General features: G+C 40.3%; 1 protein-coding gene across 1 annotated transcript; it reads right to left on the bottom strand.

Annotated features, from left to right (window-relative positions):
• On the bottom strand, nucleotides 1–18935 carry LOC110535578 (cytochrome b5). The gene is made up of 5 exons (XM_021620655.3): nucleotides 18662–18935; nucleotides 8987–9115; nucleotides 6057–6086; nucleotides 5771–5793; nucleotides 1–5370 (listed from the first exon to the last, which is right to left on the bottom strand). Exons 1-5 carry the CDS (start codon nucleotides 18794–18796, stop codon nucleotides 5289–5291), a joined length of 399 nt encoding a protein of 132 aa, XP_021476330.3. The 5' UTR covers nucleotides 18797–18935; the 3' UTR covers nucleotides 1–5288.
• Nucleotides 18936–19556: the final 621 nt, after the last annotated feature.

Genomic DNA, 19556 nt, shown 5'->3' with positions numbered 1-19556 from the left:
TCATTTAAATATTTTATTTAACTAGGCAGTTAAGAACAAATTCTTATTTGCAATGATGGCCTACAAGGGAACAGCGGGTTAACTGCCTTGATCAGGGGCAGAACAACAGAGGTTTTACCTCGTCAGCTCGGGGATTTGATCCACCAACCGTTTGGTTACTGGCCCAACACTAATCACTAGGCTACCTGCAGCCCCACAAATAGGTAAGAACTACTGACACCAACAACCAAAGCTTCCCTGATGACATGCAAAGTCCTAGATGTGGGCTCTATACCACATTTAAAAAATGGCCACTTTAATAATGGAACACTAGTCCCTTTACTAATGTTTACATACCGCTTTACTCATCTCATATGTATATACTATTCAACTGTATTTTAGTCAATGCCACGCCAACATTACTCATCCTAATATTTGTATATTTCTTAATTCCATTATTTTACATGTGTGTATTGTTGTGAATGGTGTCAAGATACTACTGCACTGTTGGAACTAGGAACACAAGCATTTTGCTACCGCAATAACATTGCTAAATATGTGTGACCAATACAATTTTTCCACTAGATGGTGCTCTATAACTATTCTACAAAGCCACAGACAAATTATATAATGGGAATGCACAGAGGTGGGTTTTGCAAAAGTAATACCCAATCAAAGTATGATAATAAAGTTAGAGGAATGTGACAAATTAGCATACTTTTGATGGTTTAATACCCGCTGTTTCTCTGTGGACCAAAGCTTAATTGTTGATATATGATCAAATAAACTACTTTAAACACCTTTTTTTGAATTATTTTATTGAAAAAACAAAAATGGAAGATGTCAAATTACTTTTGAGCAGCTGTAGAACATTCAGTGGCGAGTTCCCCTGCCTTCTAACACCCTAGCAGTTTAAAAACAGGGACAACCATGATATTTTACCATTAAAAAAACACATTGTCCTGGTCATATGGGGTCAACTTAATCCCGATTAAAATGGCTCCCAAAGTGTGAGTCTCGACACAGCAGTCACTTAAAATCAGTGCAAGAATGTGGCCTTCTCTATGGAACATTGAGACCCATGTCACCAGAAATGTGGGACCAGTGGGTTAACAGTTTTTCATACTGGGTTTTGGGACCATTCGGTTCACAGTTTTGCATATGTTAAAATGCAAAGGTAAGATGTGAAGCACATAATATATTATAGGCTGCTTTTATAAGCCTAAACTTCCATGTTCTGTTTCAATCGCAGGGTTACAGTATGTTAGAGTAATAGTGATATGACAACATAAAAATATATAAAAGGTAACTGCCAAAATCATGGAAACTCAAGTAAATACAAAGGCATACAAAGTATATTGAAAGCAGGTGCTTCCACACAGGTGTGGTTCCAGGGTGAATTAAGCAATACAAATTCCATGTATAAAAATGCTTTGCCCGGCCAGTGGATGACAATGCCCCCATCCACAGGGCACGAGTGGTCACTCAATGGTTCGATGTGCATGAAAACGATGTAAACCATATGCCATGGCCATCTCAGTCACCAGAGGGGTATCCTACGAAGCACATTTTAGGAGTTAGAGATAACTTTAGTCAACTCGGGCTAACTGGACATACAAAAGTGGTTCCCCTTTTAGCCAGGTAAATTTATATGGCAACGAATCCTTCAGAACTAACCTGCTCCGGCGCAGGCTAACTCACTGCTAACTCCACTTACCCTGAATGAAATGACTGAGCTGTGAGTTGAGGACCAATGAAATCAGATACCCTCCCTCTTGCAAAGATTGCATTATAACTTGCCCACGGATTGATGTTTCAGCATTGTCTCAATGAAGAGTTTGGCGTTGGACTAGCCATGTACGACATGCATACACAGTTACAAGCCTGCGAGAGTTAGAGGCAAGCAGAGGAGCAATATCCACCGTCATAGTACAGATGAAGCCTGAGCTGGAATGTGAAGCTAACTGAAGCCGGTAAGCTTTAGAAAACACTGAGTAGATCTAGCTTGCTTTTCATAGAATATGGCTAAGATTTCAACCCAATTGAACACTTATGGGAGATTCCGGAGCGGCGCCCGAGACAGCGTTTCCACCACAAATATCAAAGTACCAAATTATGGAATTTCTTGTGGGAGAATGGTGTCGCATCCCTCAGAGCTCCAGCTGTTCTATCTCATGGTAGCCCAATGCCATATTAAAACACCTTATTTTTTTTCCTTTATTTTGGCAGTTACCAGTCTATTTCAATTTTACATTCTCAATACATGAATCTACATTTGTCTAAAATCTCCATATGTAAATAAGTATTTTATTTATATATACACAGTCATGTGAAAAAGCAAGTATAACCCCTGGAAAGTGGTCTTTAAAAAATACATACATAACCAGTCAAAAGTTTTGGACAGACCTACTCATGCCAGGGTTTTTATTTATTTTTACTATTTTCTACATTGTAGAATAATAGTGAAGACATCAAAACTATGAAATTACACATATGGAATTATGTAGTAACCCCAAAAAAGTGTTAAACAAATCCAAATATATTTTATATTTGAGATTCTTCAAAGTAGCCACCCTTTGCCTTGACAGCTTTGCACACTCTTGGCATTCTCTCAACCAGCTTCATGAGGTAGTCACCTAGAATGCATTTAAATTAACAGGTGTGCCTTGTTAAAAGTACTTAAAAAAAATGTATTTCCTTAATGAATTTGAGCCAAACGGTGTTGTGACATGGGTAGTATACAGAAGTTAGGCTTATTTGGTAAAAGACCAAGTCGATATTATGGCAAAAACAGCTCAAATAAGATAAATGACAGTCCACCATCACTTTAAGACATGAAGGTCAGTCAATCTGGAAAATGTCAAGAAAATGTCAAGAACTTTTCAAGTTTCTTCAAGTGCAGTCGCAAAAACCATCAAGCGCTATGATGAAACTGGCTCATGAGGACCACCACAGGAATGGAAGACCCAGATTTACCTCTGCTGCAGAGGATAAGTGCATTAGAGTTACAGCCTCAGAAATTGCAGCCCAAATAAATGCTTCAGAGTTCAAGTAACAGACACATCACAACATCAACTGTTCAGAGGAGACTGCGTGAATCAGGCCTTCAGGTCAAATTTCTGCAAAGAAACCACTACTAAAGGACACCAATAAGAAGAGACTTGTTTGGGCCAAGAAACACGAGTAATGGCCAATAGATCGGTGGAAATCTGTCCATCGGTCTGATGAGTCCAAATTTGACATGTTTGGTTCCAACCACCATGTCTTTGTGAGACACACAGTAGGTGAACCGATGATCTCCGCATTTGTGGTTCCCACCGTGAAGCATAGAGAAGGTGTGAAGGCGCTGGTTACACTGTCAGTGATTTATTTAGAATTCAAGGTACACTTAACCAGCATGGCTACCATAGCATTCTGCAAGTCATACGCCATCCCATCTGGTTTGCGCTTAGTGGGACTATCATTTGTTTTTCAACAGGACAATAACCCAACACAACTCCAGGCTGTGTAAGGGTTATATGACAAAGAAGGAGAGTGATGGAGTGCTGCATCAGATGACCTGGCCTCCACAATCCCCCGACCTCAACCCAATGGAGGTGGTTTGGGATGAGTTGGACCGCAAAGTGAAGGAAAAGCAGCCAACAAGTGCTCAGCATGTGGGAACTCCTTCAAGACTGTTAGAAAAGCATTCCAGGTGAAGCTGGTTGAGAGAATGCCAAGAGTGTGCAAAGCTGTCATCAAGGCAAAGGGTGGCTACTTTGAAGAATCTAAAATATATTTTGATTTGTTTAACACTTTTTTGGTTACTACATGATTCCATAGTTTTGATGCCTTCACTATTATTCTACAATGTAGAAAATAGTAAAAATGAAGAATGAGTAGGTGTGTCCAAACCTTTGACTAGTACTGTATGTGTAATGTAAATATGGCTATTTGAGCTAAATTCCAACTACATTCATTGATAAAGGTAACCCAATCTAACAAATCACATAAAATTAACACTTTGAATATGTTATGCAATTAAAATAAACAAAAATCTAATTTCCTTATGCGGAAAAGATTGTACACCCCTACCTTTACCATCACATAAAATTGCTAAAATTTGAATCAGGTGCACCAGAACCGGTGGAAATTATTAGAAAATCATTAGAGTGTAACTTGGGTGGGTCCAGCCTTCCAAAAAGATTAGAAACTTGGTCTGGTTTGGTCTTAACCAATTCAGCCCAAGAACTGACCGAAAGATGCTCATAGAAGTCTCTAAGATCCCCAAGGTAACATCAAGGGATCTACAGGCCTCTCTTGCCACAATTAATGTCGAAGTGCAACTGTCAGAGAGTGCACAAACTTGGCCTACATGGGAGGTCAGGAAGAAAGAAGCCTCTTCTCTCAAAAAAGAAAATCAAGACACGACTGACATTTGCCAGACAACACTTGGGTAAAGACCAAAACTACTTGAACAATGTGCTCTGGAAAGATGAGTCAAAGTTGGAGTTGCGATGCCAGAAACCATGTTTGGCGAAAATGAAACACTGCTTTTGAACAGAAGGACCTCTTACCAAATGTAAAGCATGGGTTTGGTAGCATTATGGTTTGGGGCTGATTATGTAATGGCTGAGCCAAGGCTCAGATTTCAATTCTGTCTAAATGCTGTGGGGGGACTTGAAGCAGGCCGTGCATGCAATAAAGCCCTCGAACATGGCACAGTTGAAGCAGTACTGTAAAGACGAGTGTGCAAAAAATAATCCCAGTCGATGTAAGAGACTGATAGACAGTTACAAAAAACGCCTACATTAAGTTATTTCAGCCAAAAGGGGGCAACACCAGCTATTGAAGCTAGGGGTGTACTTATTTTTTCAGCACTGGAATTGCATTTCTGTACATTTTTTATGAATAAATGATTGCAAAGTAATCATTCAGTGTCATTGGTTAAACTAGGTTACCTTTATCTGTCAATAGTGTTAAAGTGAAGATTACATATCCATTTGTCCATATGTTAAAAAATATATTTAAAAAATCCAGGAGGTGTACTTACTTTTTCCACGACTGTATATATCAATATGTAAATCAGGAGAGGAAAATGAAGGTTAACACAATAACAAAATGATATGCCTTCATTGACATGATGCCGAGCGATTGGATGAAAAACATTAAATTAATCATGTGTACTATAGTACTGCATATGAGCTGTACAAATCCCAAAAGGCAGCAATGGTTTCTCAGGGATCAAACGCAGGCTCTGTAGCGGTCATTCTGAAGCCAGTTATATTGATTGACATTTGATTTGCAAAGGTGACGAACGGATGGCGCAGTCACTTCTCCGACGTGTACATTTGGTACATCACCATGACGATAGCCGCAGCCAAACCAGGGATCAACCAGTTTATCCACCAACTGTTGAGAAGTGAGGAACAAGAGCTCACATACAATACATCAGTAAAACCGTCAGCTGAAAGGGTACAAAAAGGTGATAAAACGCAAATGTCATAGAAAAAAAGCAATGTTGGTTCCCCATTAGATCACTGCAACAAATAGACGATATACTTTATTCATCCAGACGGTAATTTGTCATCTGCTATTACCCAACCCCTCTGGTATACACACAAACAAACATTAGGTTGGAGAAGCTGGAGCAGAGATTTCTAAACAAACATGAGGAAGCACATTTGCTTACATAAACACAAACAAGCATCTGAAGCCTCCATTACTCACGCAGATGCAAACTTGCAAGATTAAATTGTGATTGATTTAAAACCAAGAAAATGAAAAAAAAGCATCAGGGGTGCCTACATACCTAGAGGTGTCCTTGAGTGGTTCCTGCAAGAAAATAAAAAAAGTCCACAAATATTTACATGTACTGTATGTCTCAGTATCTTTGAGTAGGCCTATCTTTATGATACATTGTAAATGTTTCATATGTGCTGTACATGTCAACTACAGGTGTTTTCAAAATGGCTCTTGAGTAAGGCAGCTTGCTGTCGAAACCTAACACCTTAGTATGTGTGCTGGAATATGAGTAGTGTAAATTGTCCCATTTGAGATACAGTTGTCTGATATCCACATTAATTTGTTTTACTTACTGAAGGTTTGTCAATCTTCAGTCGGTCATCCTACACGAGAGAGTGAGGGAGATAGAAGAGGGAGAGTGGGAGGAAAAGAGAAAGGTTGTTTATTATGCTATGAGAGTTGGCAGGTATTCAACAAATATAGGACCAGGCATTCCTTCCCCTTTAGATTACACTAGAAGGCTGAGAACTAAATTATTTATATTCTCAGCAGCAAAGCAGTCTACCAAAACAATCTAGACAGATTTTTTTGCAATTAAGTGTCACATCAGCCAACTGAAACCAGAATGATTAATTAATCATACCATTGCCATGATGTAGCCTACACATGTTATGCTGTGAAATCTAACATTTCACACTCGGAGGTGTCTATTTTAGCAGAACTATGGGACCACTGAAACTTCCTACATAATATCATGGTCATCTGCATTCAATCAAGATGACATCCAGAGAATAAAAGGGTAGCCAATGGCATTCAATGAAGACAACAGGGCAGAAAACACAATCACAATACCCTACACTGTTGTGTTCAGCCAATCTACTCCACTCACAGTGCCAGACTTGTCTTGAGCAGCGCCTCACACTCAATAGGTCACAGGAAGACCAACCAGGTCACCCGTGATACAAGTCAGTATTCAAAGTTCATCCATGTCTGAGGACATTGGGATATGATGTGGAAACCGACCACTAGGGGGGTAACAGTCTTACCTTCAAGTAGGTTTCGATTTTGCTAGGGCGTTGAGGACGGTGATGGCAGAGGGGTGTAAGCATCTGCCTCTGATTCCAAAGGTTGCAAGCTCGTATCCAGCAATAGAAATTTGTTTGACAATTTTGTTTTAAGTCCATCGCAAACCTTAACCATAACCTTAAAAATGTGGCCTACATTTAACCTTAAAAACACTTTGAAAGTTGATGTTTGATAAAAAAATAAATGAGTGTCGAATTCTGACGTGAGACTGTGAGCTGGCATTGTGCAAGGGCCTGTGCGGTCGCTGTCGAATAGTAACTTAATGGTTGTCTGGGTGTTTTGTTTTTATCTGTATTCTAACAATCTAGTCCCACGCTTCCAAAGAGAGATGAATTGTGCCTGCTTGCCCTGCTAACTCTGAAATAAAATACAACCTATAAATTACTTGTTCCTCTGGGATTAATTAAAACAAACACTACCAATAGAATAGAGGACTGGGCATGCCCCCATTCTCATCGACGGGGTTGTAGTGGAGCAGGTTGAGAGCTTCAAGTTCCTTGGTGTCCACATCACCAACAAACTAACATGGTCCAAGCACACCAAGACAATCATGAAGAGGGCGCAACCAAACCTATTCCCCCTCAGGAGACTGAAAAGATCTGCCCGAATCCAGCCTTATTGAAGCACCCCCAGATCGTCACCGATCCTCCTCCAAATTTCACAGCGGGTACGAGACACTGTGACTTGTAGGCCTCTCCCGGTCTCACACCCACTATGAAATTTGGTGGAGGGTCGCTGATGATCTGGTGGTGCTTCAGCAAGGCTGGAATGTCTTTGTGAAGGACACATGAATCAATCCATGTACAAGGTTGTCCTGGAAGAAAACTTGCTTGCTTCTGCTCTGACAATGTTCCAACTCTGAGGATTGGTTTTTCCAGCAGGACAATGCTCCATACTATACAGTCAGGTCAATCAAGGTGTGGATGGAGGACCACCAGATCAAGACCCTGTCATTGCCAGCCCAATCTCCAGACCTGAACCCCATTGAAAACCTCTGGAATGTGATCAAGAGGAAGATGGATGGTCACAAGCCATCAAACAAAGCCGAGCTGCTTGAATTTTTGCGCCAAGAGTGGCATAAAGTCACCAACATCAATGTGAAAGACTGGTGGAGGGGACGCATGAAAGCCGTGACTGAAAATCAGGGTTATTCCATCAAATATTGATTTCTGAACTCTTACTAAGTTAAAACATTGGTATTGTGTTGTTTAAAAATGAATATGAACTTATTTTCTTTGCATTATCCAATATTTTTTTTGTTATTTTGACCAGTTGTCATTTTCTGCAAATAAAAGCTCTAATTTGGGAGAATATAGAATAAAACAAAAAAATGTTTTTTACCCAACCGCATACCTGTAAATAGTAAAACCAAAGAAACTGATAATTTTGCAGTGGTCTCTTAATTTTTTCCAGAGCTGTACACTCAGTTTATTAGGTACACCCATTCAGTACTGGTTTGGACCCCCCTTTCCCTCCAGAACAGCCTGAATTGTTCAGGGCATTGATTCTACAAGTTGTTGGAAACGTTGGTCCATGCTGACGCAGTGGCATCATGCAGTTGCTGCAGATCGGACGGGGGTACATTCATGCTGCGACCAGCCCATTTCTATCTCAATGTTTCTCCACTCCTCTATTGTCCAGTGTTGGTGATCGCGTGCCCACTGGAGATGCTTTTTCTTGTTTTTAGCTGATAGGAGTGAAACCCTGTGTGGTTGTCTGCTGCAATAGTTGTGCGTTCCGAGATGCCGTTCCGCGCCATTATTTTCCTGTTTGTATCCTGCCTGTTAGAGTTCACGATTCTTGCAAACAATGTTTCCTTTTGCTCACCCAGTGGTGGTACAGTGGTGTACCCGGTGTACCCAGTGGTGTACCCAGTGGTGGAGGGTAACTGTACGTAAAACACGAGCTACGCACCATTTTTATTTTGCTCGCGTTTACCCACCTTTAGTGTAAAAATGCATTGAAAAGTTTACGGAGCGTTACTTTACTCACCGTGAATGGCGATTCGCGCTTACCCACCTATTTTCTTTACTACTACAACATCACTGTGTATACCCCTTTCTGTCCAATGAGGTCATTTCTGATGATTTATGGGACAGACCCCTTTTGGCTCAAGAGCACCCCCAGAGGCAAATGTTTTCTTATAGCCTATAAATAAAATAAAAAAACAGGTCTAAGGTACGGAAGGAGTGCTTACTGGATGCAGTTCTCCAATGACCATGTTGGCAGCCATCTCCCTGGCATCTGAGGAGTGTCCGACATCTTCAAAGCTCTCTGTGGCATCGCCGCCGGCCTGCTCTCTCAAGACCTCCTCTCCACCTGGGTGCTGTAATATACATGTCAGAGTCAATCAATTTAGGCTTAATAAAACGCATTCTAGGTGTCCATTCCCATTGTTTTGCACTAAAACCTGATACTAAGCTGTAGCTATATAGACAAAACCACATCTTGGATCAGTGGTTCTCTGTGTTCAAACTAGGGTAAGGATTCTCAAACTTTTTCACTCAAGCCCCCTTTCCAGCATTGGGGAAGATGTCATGCCTGCGCCATATCAACTTCTATGGGCACAAGCACTGTTCACACCCTTCTTGTTGGCAGAGAAAAAAAGTTGTTCGCGTATTTCCTGTAATTCTGAACATTTTTACAGAGAAAATGTTAAAGCAAATTTTCTTGCAATTCTATACATTTTGCCATGTCCAATGAGTATTCATATGATATTTGACTGACTAAAACATTACAACTAGCCCATGTCAGCTATAAAACATTAGCTGACATGGGCTAGTTGATCTGAACATTTCTGAGAAGTTATAAATAGCTCAGGTATGCAATGACTGACATGACAAGAGGAAAACTGATGATGCACTTCCTAATTTCGAAATTGCACCTAAGGCTGTTACGGTGACCGTATTACCGCCAGTCACGAGTCATGACCGCAGTCAAATTCCAGGTGACCGTTTAGTCACGGTAACTAGGCTTCTCCAAGCTCTGATGCTGCTGATGGTCATTAGTACCAAACGTGCTGGTAGCCTGGTACTTGGCACTCTATTGTCCCTCTAATATCGATGCAAATGTATTCGAAAAATCAAACCAAACACTCCATGATGTTGCACATCTTTTCTATAGGCTATGCAACTATGTGAGAGAACAGAATTTTGATGGCCTCTATTAAAAGGAGGATCCCATCAGCTTTATATAGGCTAGGCCTACGATATTTGTTATAAACTTTTCTAATGTTAAGCACATTGCATCAACTTACAACAGGAGTATAGCCTACCAGGCTGGCATGAAAATTAACCAAATCAAAACTAATTTCACACATTATTTAGTATATGTAAAGACAACATTAAATAAATAATTATCTGATGGGTGACAATATTAACCCATCGAGGTTGAATGATGCACACCTCATGTAGCCTAGCCCATAGGCCTATATGCTTTGATAAGGTTTGTATCACAACTAAAATGGCCAAATAACTTACAACCAGTGTAGAGTCTAACTGGTATATATAGGCAGCATGTGAGTTTAAAGTTTGGGGAAGATAATTTGCACCATAAAAATGCACCTTTATAATAGCATTAAATACATGAATCACATTTGTGGTCACTTTTCAGAACAGTCACACTTATAGCTTACTGCGATGTGTGCATTGCTGAGCTTATTATGTGAAGAAATAAACTATTAGGCAATCAACATTTTAAGCTAAACATTCTGATCTGTTGCATCAGTCATTGCTTTTAAAACGTTTTTTTGATGAGTGGTTGTATTCATTTGGGATCTATAGCATCCCACACAGACTGCATCGTGAAGAAGGCGCAGCAGCGCCTCTTCAACCTCAGGAGGCTGAAGAAATTCGGCTTGTCACCAAAAGCACTCACAAACTTCTACAGATGCACAATCGAGAGCATCCTGTCGGGCTGTATCACCGCCTGGTACGGCAACTGCTCCGTCCACAACCGTAAGGCTCTCCAGAGGGTAGTGAGGTCAACACAACGCATCACCGGGGGCAAACTACCTGCCCTCCAGGACACCTACACCACCCGATGTCACAGGAAGGCCATAAAGATCATCAAGGACAACAACCACCCGAGCCACTGCCTGTTCACCCCGCTATCATCCAGAAGGCGAGGTCAGTACAGGTGCATCAAAGCTGGGAACGAGAGACTGAAAAACAGCTTCTATCTCAAGGCCATCAGACTGTTAAACAGCCACCACTAACATTGAGTGGCTGCTGCCAACATACTGACTCAACTCCAGCCACTTTAATAATGGGAATTGATGTCAAATATATCACTAGCCACTTTAAACAATGCTACTTAATATAATGTTTACATACCCTACTTTATTCATCTCATATGTCTACGTATATACTGTACTCGATACCATCTACTGCATCTTGCCTATGCCGTTCTGTACCATCACTCATTCATATATCTTTATGTACATATTCTTTATCCCTTTACACTTGTGTGTATAAGGTAGTAGTTTTGGAATTGTTAGTTAGATTACTCGTTGGTTATTACTGCATTGTCGGAACTAGAAACACAAGCATTTCGCTACGCTCGCATTAACATCTGCTAACCGTGTGTATGTGACACATAAAACTTGATTTGATTTTATTTATTATTTACCCTACTCAAATTGAACAATGTAGAATAGTACTTCATTGCTCTTCACTACTCGGCTTCCAATCCCCAGAAACAAACGCACACCATATTTTGGGGGAACACAGGGTCAGCAACAGCGTAGCTCTGGAGAAGCCCTGGAGAAGTTAAGGGTTCCATTTCTTGCTCAAGGGTAAAACAGTAGTGGATATGGTCTGAAACCAGAAGCCTTCCAATTGTCAGTTCAGTTCCCACTCTTCATCACCCAAACTGGGACTTTAACCAGCGACCTTCTGGCTAATGGTCTTCCATCATCACCTCTGAGCTACTTACCCTGTACTATCTGATTGAAAGATTACATTAATCTGTAACCAGGACAATGTGTGAACTCGGATAGGAATTGTGACTTGCCAGCTTTTGGGGATATTCAGTGTCCACGATTGAACCCAGGCTTTCAAAGGACGGATCAGAAAGCTTGCGGACTGCTTTACTTGTCTAATTGTGATACTATTTTATCTGCCCTTATCTTATTGTCCATAGACTACAATGTAATAACAATAAACTAGGCCATCCAAAGTGCAAAGAAACCCAGGAGAGAAAACATATCAAATTGTATTTGTCACATACACATGGTTAGCAGATGTTAATGCGAGTGTAGTGAAATGCTTGTGCTTCTAGTTCCGACCATGCAGTAATATCTAACAAGTAATCTAACCTAACAATTTCACAACAACTACCTCATACACACAAGTGTGAAAGAATGAATAAGAATATGTATATAAAAATATATGAATGAGTGATGGCCGAACGGCATAGGCAAGATGCAGTAGATGGTATAGTGTACAGTATATACATATGAGATGAGTAATGTAGGATATGTAAACATTATTAAGTGGCATTGTTTAAAGTGGCTAGTGATACATTACATACATTTTTCCATTATTAAAGTGGCTAGAATTGAGTCAGTATGTTGGCAGCAGCCACTCAATGTTAGTGGTGGCTGTTTAACAGTCTGATGGCCTTGAGATAGAAGCTGTTTTTCAGTCTCTCGGTCCCCGCTTTGATGCACCTGCACTGACCTCGCCTTCTGGATGATAGCGGGGTGAACAGGCAGTGGCTCAGGTGGTTGTCGTCCTTGATGATATTTTTGGCCTTCCTGTGACATCGGGTGGTGTAGGTGTCCTGGAGGGCAGGTAGTTTGCCCCCGGTGATGCGTTGTGCAGACCTCACTACCCTCTGGAGAGCCTTACGGTTATGGGCGTAGCAGTGGCCGTACAAAGCGGTGATACAGCCCGACAGGATGATCTCAATTGTGCATCTATAAAAGTTTGTGAGTGTTTTTAGGGACAAGCCCGCGCTGTCTGTGTGGGTGGACCATTTCAGTTTGTCCTTGATGTCTACGCTGAGGAACTTAAAAAAATAAAAAATAACTTTCCACCCTCTCCACTACTGTCCCTTCAATGTGGATAAGGGGCTGCGCCCTCTGCTGTTACCTGAAGTCCACGATAATCTCCTTTGTTGACATTGAGTGTGAGGTCACTTTCCTGACACCACACTCCGTAGGCCCTCACCTCCTCCCTGTAGGCCGTCTCGTCGTTGTTGGTAATCAAGCCTACCACAGTAGTGTCGTCTGCAAACTTGACAATTGAGTTGGAGGAGTGCATGGCCACACAGTCGTGGGTCAATAAGGAGTACAGGAGAGGGCTGAGAATGCACCCTTGTTGGGCCCCAGTGTTGAGGATCAGTGGGGTGGAGATGTTGTTACCTACCCTCACCACCTGGGGGGCGGCCCGTCAGGAAGTCCAGGACCCAGTTGCACAAGGCGGGGTCAAGACCCAGGTGCTCGAGCTTAATGATGAGTTTAGAGGGTACTATAGTGTTAAATGCTGAGCTGTAATCGATGAACAGCATTCTTTACATAGGTATTCCTCTTGTCCAGATGGGTTAGGGCAGTGTGCAGTGTGATTGCGTTGTCTGTGGACCTATTGGGGCGGTAAGCAATTTGGAGTGGGTGTCAGGTAGGGTGGAGGTGATATGGTCCTTGACTAGTCTCTCAAAGCACTTCATGATGACTGAAGTGAGTGCTACGGGGCGGTAGTCATTTAGCTCAGTTACCTTAGCTTTCTTGGGAACAGGAACAATGATGGCCCTCTTGAAGCATTGATGGTTATGATCACTCACTATTAGGGATGGGAATTGCCAGGGATCTCACAATACGATGTTATCACGATACTTAGGTGCCAATATGATATGTATTGCTATTAGGGATGGGCATGAAGAATCGAATTGACATCAAAACTCGATCATTAACTAGTGATCATATATTTTTCAAATACTAAAAAACGATTTGGTCAAAATGTTGTCTTGAAGACAATGTTAATTTGCTTTAACTCTATCATTACATTTATACATGTGCATTGCAGGACACAACTAAAATGAAACAAAGACAAGCATCACACAGTTCTGCTCCATACATTCCCTTTCCGCTCTGTGGCTCACTCAATTGTGTAAACATAGAACCGGTTTCACACTGACAACACGCAAAAATATTACTTTAAGCCTACTCACCAAACAGATGTCATGGCGATATTTCATCCCCATGCAGTGTTCAATGTGGAATTGTTAATACATTTTTTTAAATTCCAAAAGAACAGGCAGAATAAACTAAAACGTCTGGTTATCAAAAATAAGAGATTTGGGTTTGTAACTCTGAAAACTGTATTTCAAAATCGCCAAATTGAGCCACTTTCAAATTAGCCCTCAGAATAACTTAGACGCGAGATGTGCGTCACTTTTCACTATTCTGTTATATTTTATTCTGTTATATTACATCATGTTGTTTACTATAAAATGTGTGTGTCTTGACTGTGATAAGGATGGGAAATAAGAGTTGTCTGCTAAATTAACAAAACAAGGCTATGCCATTGCACAGCCATAGGTTTCTACAAGCAAGTGCCACACTGCTGAGGTTACTACCTTTTTAAAGATCGTCTTTCTCGTTTCAATAAATTAATCTGAAATGACTCGACGCCTGGATTCGGTCTTATGTAGCAAAATACAAGTAGACTCAGAGCTACAAAATGGTATATCACACACTGCATTTGAGGAAAGTAACTGCTTTGAAAGTTGATAAACTTGAAACTCACTTTTGATAAAATGGCATTTTAGTGTTTCAGTGAGAGAGCTCTTCTTTGTTCTCATTCAGCATTGTTCACATCCTCCTTTATTTAACTAGGCAAGTCAGTTAAGAACAAATTCTTATTTTCAATGACAGCCTAGGAACAGTGGGTTAACTACCTGGTTCAGGGGCAGAACAACAGATTTGTACCTTGTCAGCTCAGGGGTTTGAACTTGCAACCTTCCAGTTACTAGTCCAACACTCTAACCACTACCCTGGCGCCCCTTAAGCTTTTGCCCCACCCATCTCGTTTTTGTTCTCGGTGTGTTCAGAGCGCACACTTTACGCTCCTATCCAGCTCTGCTGGCAACAATTTCATTATTCTTTTTTGCTGACGTTTATTGACCACGGCCATATTCAACAGATGTTGTACACTTTAGCTTAAGACATGTAGCTAGCTAGCTACCTAGGTAAACAACCTAGAACCTAGCTAGGTAAACAACGAACCTAGCTAGGTAAACAACATATAAGATCACACACACGTTAGTTGGCTGGCTCGTTAGCTGATGTATGCTAGTTAAACAACAATGAACAGTGCCAAATCATGTCATTACTACCCTGAATAAATCTGCTGGGAGCTGACCAACCAAGTGCAATGTTAGCTCGCTAACATTAGGCTCTAACTAGCAAAGCTAATGGATTGGGGATATGAATAATAACACCATACACACAACGTTAGCAAGGGAGCCAGCCAGCTAATGTTAGCTAGCTAACAGTACACTTTAGCTTAATACATGTAACTAGTTAGCTAGGTAAACAATGAACCTAGCTAGGTAAACACCATGTAATATCACACACACACATCACAACGTTAGCTAAAGTTAGCTAGGGAGCCAGGCAGCTAACGCTAGCTAACAGTACACGTTAGCTAGAGATATGTAGCTAGCTAGGTAAACAATGAACCTAGCCAGGTAAACCATGCCACAAATGCCCTTAGTTTGAAGATGTAATCCGGAAACAGGTGTTTTCTCCATCTCCTTAGCTGTCATACTCTAATTCCACTGATTTTAAAACTTGATCCTCCAGAAAGTGGAGAGCAACACTTTTGCAGCTACATTTAAAAAAGCCACGTTCGAAGGGGTTCACACAGACTGAGCTCAAACAGACAGAAAGAAGCCTTCTATTTGGCAGACCAATCCAAACTCCTCTCTCGGCATGTCCAGCCCACTATTATCTCAGCCAAACATGGCTAGTGGGAAGTTTGCTTTCTTTTTCTGTGGTTTACCAAGAAGGCTCGAAGTTTAACAATTTTATTCGTATTTACAGATGAAATACAAATTTGTTATTAATGGACATGAAAGTTCACATGTTCCAGAAGGCATTTCTGCTATAAAAAAAAAAGATTTTTTTTAAAAAAATTAAAAAACATTCAAATGGCTATCCTGTGAAGTCGTGACTTGCGACATAAGCCTAGTACCTGAAACGGGTCACATGAGAGGCAATTTATCATTTAGGATTCTTTATCTGTAATGGTTATGATAAATAATCCATTGTTGCATGCGGTTGGCATATTGATAAATGCGCAAAAAAAAATTCCAGTGCGGGCCGATTACTCAAAAAAGAAAATCATGCGAGTAATCAAACAGTCACTAAAGTTCAAAAGCCCATCTCTAATTGCAATTTGACATTTATTGCGATTAGATACTGGGATTTTATTGCAATTCAATATTCCAAACATATTGCTCACCATATGTCTGCTGCAGAGGGCCAAGAGAAAACAAGTTTTGATCAGTCATGGAAATATAAGCGCTGAAAACAAAATAGCTCCTTATTTAAAAAGAAGATGGAGAACAAGCTACGAATGAAAAAAATACTGGAGTTTTGATGCAACTAGAACAAAAATAATATTGCAATATTGTCAAAACGATACATAGTCGTCCCCCCCCCCCTCCCCCCCATCACTATTGTACCAACCTGCACCCAGGTGTAGACATAACATAGTACATGTAAATCTGTGACACTCAGATTAGTATGACCCAGTATGTTACGTTTAGTTTGGTATAGATTAATTTGTGAATGTCCATCATCCATTTCATATGATACATGTTACAAATTACAATTCAGATGATACGAATTGCAAATCGTACAATACGTTACAAATTTGCCAGACGTTAAATATGTTACAATGTACAATTTGTTAGGTGGCCAACGTTAGCTAGGCTAGGGTTTGGGATAAATTGAAGGTTGTGGGTTAAGGTAAGGGTTAGCTAACATGCTAAGTAGTTGCAAAGTAGCTAAAAAGTAGTAGTTACAAAGTTGCTAATTAGCCTAGCAAAAATATTTCATGATGTGATTTGAAACACGCAACCTTTTGGTTGCTAGACAATCGCATTATATGCTAACCTATCCTCCCCGACCAAACTCTCCTTTAGTTTTTGGCGTAACCCTTGTAAGTCTAAACCCTTAGATCATGGAATTGTTTTAAGATCGTCATAAAATGTATAACTTAGCGTCTTGATTTAGAATTTTAGGCATATACATTTTTTTTAAATGAAACATTGAATTTGGCCTTTACTGCTATAGCCCATCGAAACACATCAAATAACATTCATATAAATGGCAAAACAGGAAAAGTTTTGTGTCTGTCCTAGATCTAAGAGATAGAAGACTTTTTGTTTTTATACCAATGTTTGGTCACCTTACTTTGGCACATTTTACCCACCATGCACATACGTACATGTTTTTTTTTTTTTTACAGCCTGGTACTGGGTTGCCTTTAGATGGCTCTCCTGAAGCTTGTGTGTATTGTAGCAGAACAACCGACACCTTTGTGTTCATGGGAGTCTGACCTTTCAATATTGGTGACATATTAGTTTGTAGTTCATATGGGTCGGGTTTTACAGACAATTTCTTGACAGCTTTCTTGTCCGGATCCTCTCATGTGTAGAAAAAGGCTGTGGAAAGAGGGTTTAAACTGCAGCCTTAGAGGCCTTCATGGGTCCAAAAAGTTGGACCTAGGGCTTTCCCATCTGGACCGATATGCATAAATATATATATTTTTAAATATAGAGACACGTTCCGAACAGACCCAAGGACAACTACACTCGTTCCGTATAGACCTGGTCGGGTCCAGACTCGGTCCAAGTGAGAGAAGGGGAAAAGTCCAATTTTAAGCTACTTATATTAACCAGAGCTGATAAAGCATGAGGGAGAGGAGGTAGCAGGGACCGTGATGTCTGTGTAGGCTACTGTAAATGTGTGTGAGTGAACAAGGACAGACAGCAACCAACCAAGCTTACTCGCACTATAGTGTAATAATAGCTGCTATAGCTATGTCATTTATCATCCAATATGACTACGTAGTACCTGTCTTGACTGTATCAAACCAGGAGAAGCTAGTTAAGTTAGCTAGCTAGGCTAATTGAGTCTGCATGCACTTTATTGTCCTACTCAGTTACAAACAACTCCATTCAGAATATAAAGTAGCAGCCAAGTTGTTGGCTATTGGTCATTGTAGCCTATCCTTCTCCTTTAACTATGAATTCCATCTTCCTCCATTGATTAGATGTCGCCTAACTTTTGCCCTACACGGAGGCTCTACAACAAGCGACACGCACAATTAAAATCAAAGAGCAGCAGCATAAATTATGCAATTTCTCTCCCTCTCTCTCTAATGCAACAGCCTTACGTAACCATACCAAACATAACATAGGCTATCACACTAATTTGACTGATATGTTTACTGTGTTACGTGTCGTTCGAGGCCAGGCTGATACTTTTTTTGTTTTACTCTAAAGTTCGTGCGTCGTTCTCCCTATCCTCACATAATGAAAATGTATTTATTGACTTCGCACACACTAGTACGAAATGTTGCCATGGATAATTACCTGTTGGCTATGGCTATTATGGATAAGCATATATTAAGTCAAATGTGATGGGGGCGGCGGGTAGCCTAGTGGTTAGAGCGTTTGGACAGTAACCGAAAATTAGCTGGATCGAATCCCCGAACTGACAAGGTAAAAATCTGTCATTCTGCAACTGAACAACGCAGTTCCCCTGTAGATCATCATTGTAAATAAGAATTTGTTATAAGCTGACTTACCTAGTTTAAATAAAGGTTAAAAAAACATGACATGACATATGCTTTCTCACCTCCTCCAAAAATGTGGTGACATCGTAGACTTTATGGTTGATTATAATCCATGTACTCTTGAATGAATTTCGTTCCTCGATTTCCGACAATCGGTAGTGTTTTACAGCGTGTCCGTTCTCGTCTTTATCCTCCATTTATCTTTTCAATAAATATATCTGATATGAATGTGAATCCAGAATGTTACAATCTATCAAATGATTCGAAGTAAGAACAGAGTTCAGAGTTTTATTGTAGGTCATGGTGCGTATCAGGAACCGCCCATAGATTTGCCCATAATTGCGGTGATTGGTTATTTTTATATTTATTTTTCATTCGGAGGCTCTCTTATTGGTGTAACCCATGTCAGTCTGTCCCTGAAGAGAAAACTCATTCATAATGATGAGTAGGCTAAAGTTCATAAAAGTTCATCTCGAGGAGCTATTTCTTACGCAATAAAGCAGATAGGCATGCCTTTCTACCTGTGCATTGTGTAGGCCTATTGCATTATTCCCCAAAAATATGCTAACAAATAACGAAATGGGAAGAGAAAAAAAAGAAAAAAAACATATATATATATATATATAACGATATGGGGGACGTGCGGCTCTAACTATTTGTTCTTTGGGCTACTCTATATTCTAATGTAAAACAATAAATACACACAAAACAGTCTACTGTAGGATTTATGGGCTTCAGTAAATGCTATTGATTGATTATACACTGGTTGGATAACCTTGATAATTCTGTGATTAAACATCCACACCAGCAAATCCAATATTTCGAGCTGAAAGATGATGGCCAAAGTTTACACATGATGTAGCACAACAGTTTAAGTCAGTATGTCATCTTTAGTCAAAGTATGATACACTATATACACAAAGATATGTGGACACCCCTTCAAATTAATGGCTTTGG

Source organism: Oncorhynchus mykiss, chromosome 11 (assembly GCF_057628025.1).
Source record: "Oncorhynchus mykiss isolate SJ-2025 chromosome 11, ASM5762802v1, whole genome shotgun sequence".
Classification (NCBI taxonomy): Eukaryota; Metazoa; Chordata; class Actinopteri; order Salmoniformes; family Salmonidae; genus Oncorhynchus; species Oncorhynchus mykiss.
Note: the sequence above shows the minus strand (reverse complement) of the source record. Positions and strands in the feature narration are given on the sequence as shown.

Excerpts from the sequence above, each read along its gene's own strand:
- LOC110535578 (XM_021620655.3), bottom strand. The coding sequence starts at position 18,796 with ATGGAGGATAAAGACGAGAACGGACACGCTGTAAAACACTACCGATTG. Across the intron at positions 5,794-6,056 it reads TGAAGATTGACAAACCTTCA|GAACCACTCAAGGACACCTC; the intron begins GTAAGTAAAACA and ends ATTTTCTTGCAG. Across the intron at positions 5,371-5,770 it reads CCACTCAAGGACACCTCTAG|TTGGTGGATAAACTGGTTGA; the intron begins GTATGTAGGCAC and ends ACTTCTCAACAG.